The 3010-nt window shown below is 31.0% G+C and overlaps 2 protein-coding genes across 2 annotated transcripts; one reads left to right on the forward strand and one right to left on the reverse strand.

Moving 5' to 3' along the window:
- On the forward strand, window positions 1–1524 carry DICPUDRAFT_160514 (uncharacterized protein; the record flags this gene model as incomplete). The annotated part of the gene is made up of 1 exon (XM_003295201.1): window positions 1–1524. A coding segment is annotated over one exon (1524 nt), but the record flags the coding sequence as incomplete, so codon positions are not given.
- A 751-nt stretch (window positions 1525–2275) lies between these two features.
- Window positions 2276–2446, reverse strand: DICPUDRAFT_160515 (uncharacterized protein; the record flags this gene model as incomplete). Its single annotated transcript, XM_003295202.1, has 1 exon — window positions 2276–2446. One exon carries the CDS (start codon window positions 2444–2446, stop codon window positions 2276–2278), a length of 171 nt encoding a protein of 56 aa, XP_003295250.1.
- Between the last annotated feature and the right edge of the window lie 564 nt (window positions 2447–3010).

Consider the following 3010-nt stretch of genomic DNA (forward strand, 5'->3'; position numbering starts at 1 on the left):
CTTCTCGAACAACAACAACAGTTTTCAAGACTTATACAAAGCCTCCATCAAAAGCAACAACAAGGTACATTAAATCAACAGCAAACAAATGAGCTTAAGTTATTAATTATGCAACAACAGCAAAATCAAGCCCAATTAAATCAACTTGCGAATCAACAAGCACAAACACAACCGCAATCACAAAACCAAAACCAAAACCAAATACAACCGCAACCACAAACACAAACCCAAACACAACCACAACAAACACAAACACAAACACAAACCCAACCCCAATCACAAACCCAAAACCAAACCCAACCACAGCCACAAACTCAAACTCAAGCCCAAATACAGGCCCAAACTCAAACACAAGCACAGGCCCAAACACAAATAAACCAACAATCAAATCCTGGGTCTGTTGCACAACAACCTCAAACCCCACTACAAAAGGTTCAACTTAGTATCCAAATGGCAGTTAATAATAGGAATAGTTTGCAACAAAAATTATTACTTTGTCAACAACAACTGCAACAGCAGCCACAAAATCACATTATTAGCAATACTATTCAAAACATTCAAAACAATTTACTCCAAATTCAAAACAATTTGAGTATATTGTTCCAACAACAGCAACAATTAACACAACAGCAAACAAACCAACAAACACAACAAACCCCAAATCCACAACAACCAAATACTTTACAATTTGCACAAACCCAATTTGTTCAACAACAACCTCAAGCTCAACAACAACCCCAACAGCCGCAACAAACACAACAAACACAACAGCCACAACAAACACAACAGCCACAACAGCCACAACAACCACAACAACCACAACAAACACAACAAACACAACAACCACAACAACCACAACAAACACAACAAACACAACCACAACAATTTGTGCAACCACAAAATAGAGAGCAACTAATTCAACATCTTAATTTTTTAAAACAAACCAACATTGAACAATATAATAGCTATTTTAGTAAAGTAAGACAGCAGCTCCAGCATCAACCTCAACATCAGCAACAAACCCAACAGAATAATATCCCGCAACCAAATACTTTACAATTTGCACAAAATCAATTACAACAACAACCACAACCACAACAAAATCAACCACAGGCTCAACAACAATCACAACAACCACAGCAGCCACAAAACCAACAATTTCAACAAAATCCATTACAACAATATCAACAACCAATTCAAAATCAATTACAACAACCACAAAACCAACAATTTCAGCAACAATTTATTCAACAACAGCCTCTACAACCTCAACAACAACAACAACAACAACAACAACAACAACAACAACAACAGCAACAGCAACAGCAACAGCAACAACCACAACAACAGCAACCACAACAACAGCAACCACAACAACAGCAACAACCTCAACAAAACGTTTTCCAAAATCAACAATTCTTTAATCCTCAACAGTTACAACAGTTACAATTTCAACAACAAAATCAACAATTCTTTAATCCTCAACAGTTACAACAATTCCAAAACCAACAACCACCACATTAATTAATATATATTAAAAAAACAAATAAAAACCCTATTTTTTATTAAATAAATATATTTATTTTATTTATATAGTTTATTTTGTTAAATTTTATAATTATTTTATAATGGCCAATTATTTGAAAAGTGTTGCTATTAAATTTGTGCTTTCAAACCTAATAGGGTAATAAAATTAGTTTAATGTAATGAAGCTCTATATAGATTTAGTAGTAAAACAAAATATAACAAATAAACAATACTTTTTAAAAGCGATTCCAAACTCGTTATTTAAAAAGTAAAATTTTTTATAAAGGATCCCAGGGGCAGTTTAACAAGTTCATGTATATGACCCATAAGGTTTGAACATATAAAGTAGGAGTTAAAATTAATATTATAAATTAAGAAATTTCCCTTTTGCTAAAGTTGGTCACCTCACGCTTTAGTTGTGCATAGTGCACTTTATTACAATTTTGTGTATTATTGGATTCTTAGCTTTTTTTTGCTTTTTAAAAATATATTGGAATGTTTATTCCATTTTATTATTTTATTAATTATAAGACCTAAGTATCTGAATTGACCAGATATTTCTTGAAGCAAAATTAAACCGTTGCAATTTGGTTGAATAAATTGAATTATTCTGAGGTAACTTAATTTATTATTGCAAGAATAATAAATTTCCGGAGATCCAACTTTCTTTTAAGGTAGTGTTACTTCATAAAAGATGCCCGCATCTTAGCTAATAGAATTTGAATTAAACATTACAGCCCTTGGCAGTTTAGCATAGCATAAGTTTCATCTTGTACGGAGAACCTTGGGTTAGTGTTTCCTTGCAAAGGAAACCTTCTATCCAGTTAAAAAGCACGTATACAGCTCGGTATAACTTTAGTGCATTGGAGTAGAGTCTTGTTAATCCTTTCGGTTGACTATGGATATGTACAGATGCCATATATATCTTTTATTTAGAATAAAATGATATATTGTTTTAAAAAAAAAAAAAAAGAAAAAAGAAAAATGAAAAATAAAAAAAAAGAAAAATAAAGTGGTAATAAATAAATGTGAACATTCGTTTTCGAATGAATCATTTATTGGTGGTAAATAAATTGGTAGGTTTAATTTTTGGTAGATAATAGTGGTAGGGTCTGATGAATTTAAGGTATAATTTCATCATCTAGTTTAATGGTAAAAATGTTAGTAACATTGCATTAAAATCAACATAAAGTGGTATACTATTTGGTTGTAAGCCAAATGGTTCTGGAATTGTGAATTTTGGTTTTAATATTCCTTTTTCGATGTTGATTTTAATAATGTTTTGTTTGGATGATTTTTTAGGAAAATATTTCTTGTCAAATCATTTGTGAATGTTGTGGTAGTATTATCTTTGGTTCTGTTTACCTTAGATGCACCAGTGTAGTTTTAGATTATACTGGTTATGTTGTGATGTGGTGTAGTTTTTGTTTCAAAAAAAAGAATTTATTCATTATTATTAATAATAATTTTAAAAAATTTTATC

The sequence above is a fragment of the Dictyostelium purpureum genome, assembly GCF_000190715.1.
Source record: "Dictyostelium purpureum unplaced genomic scaffold DICPUscaffold_821, whole genome shotgun sequence".
In the NCBI taxonomy this organism is placed as follows: Eukaryota; Evosea; class Eumycetozoa; order Dictyosteliales; family Dictyosteliaceae; genus Dictyostelium; species Dictyostelium purpureum.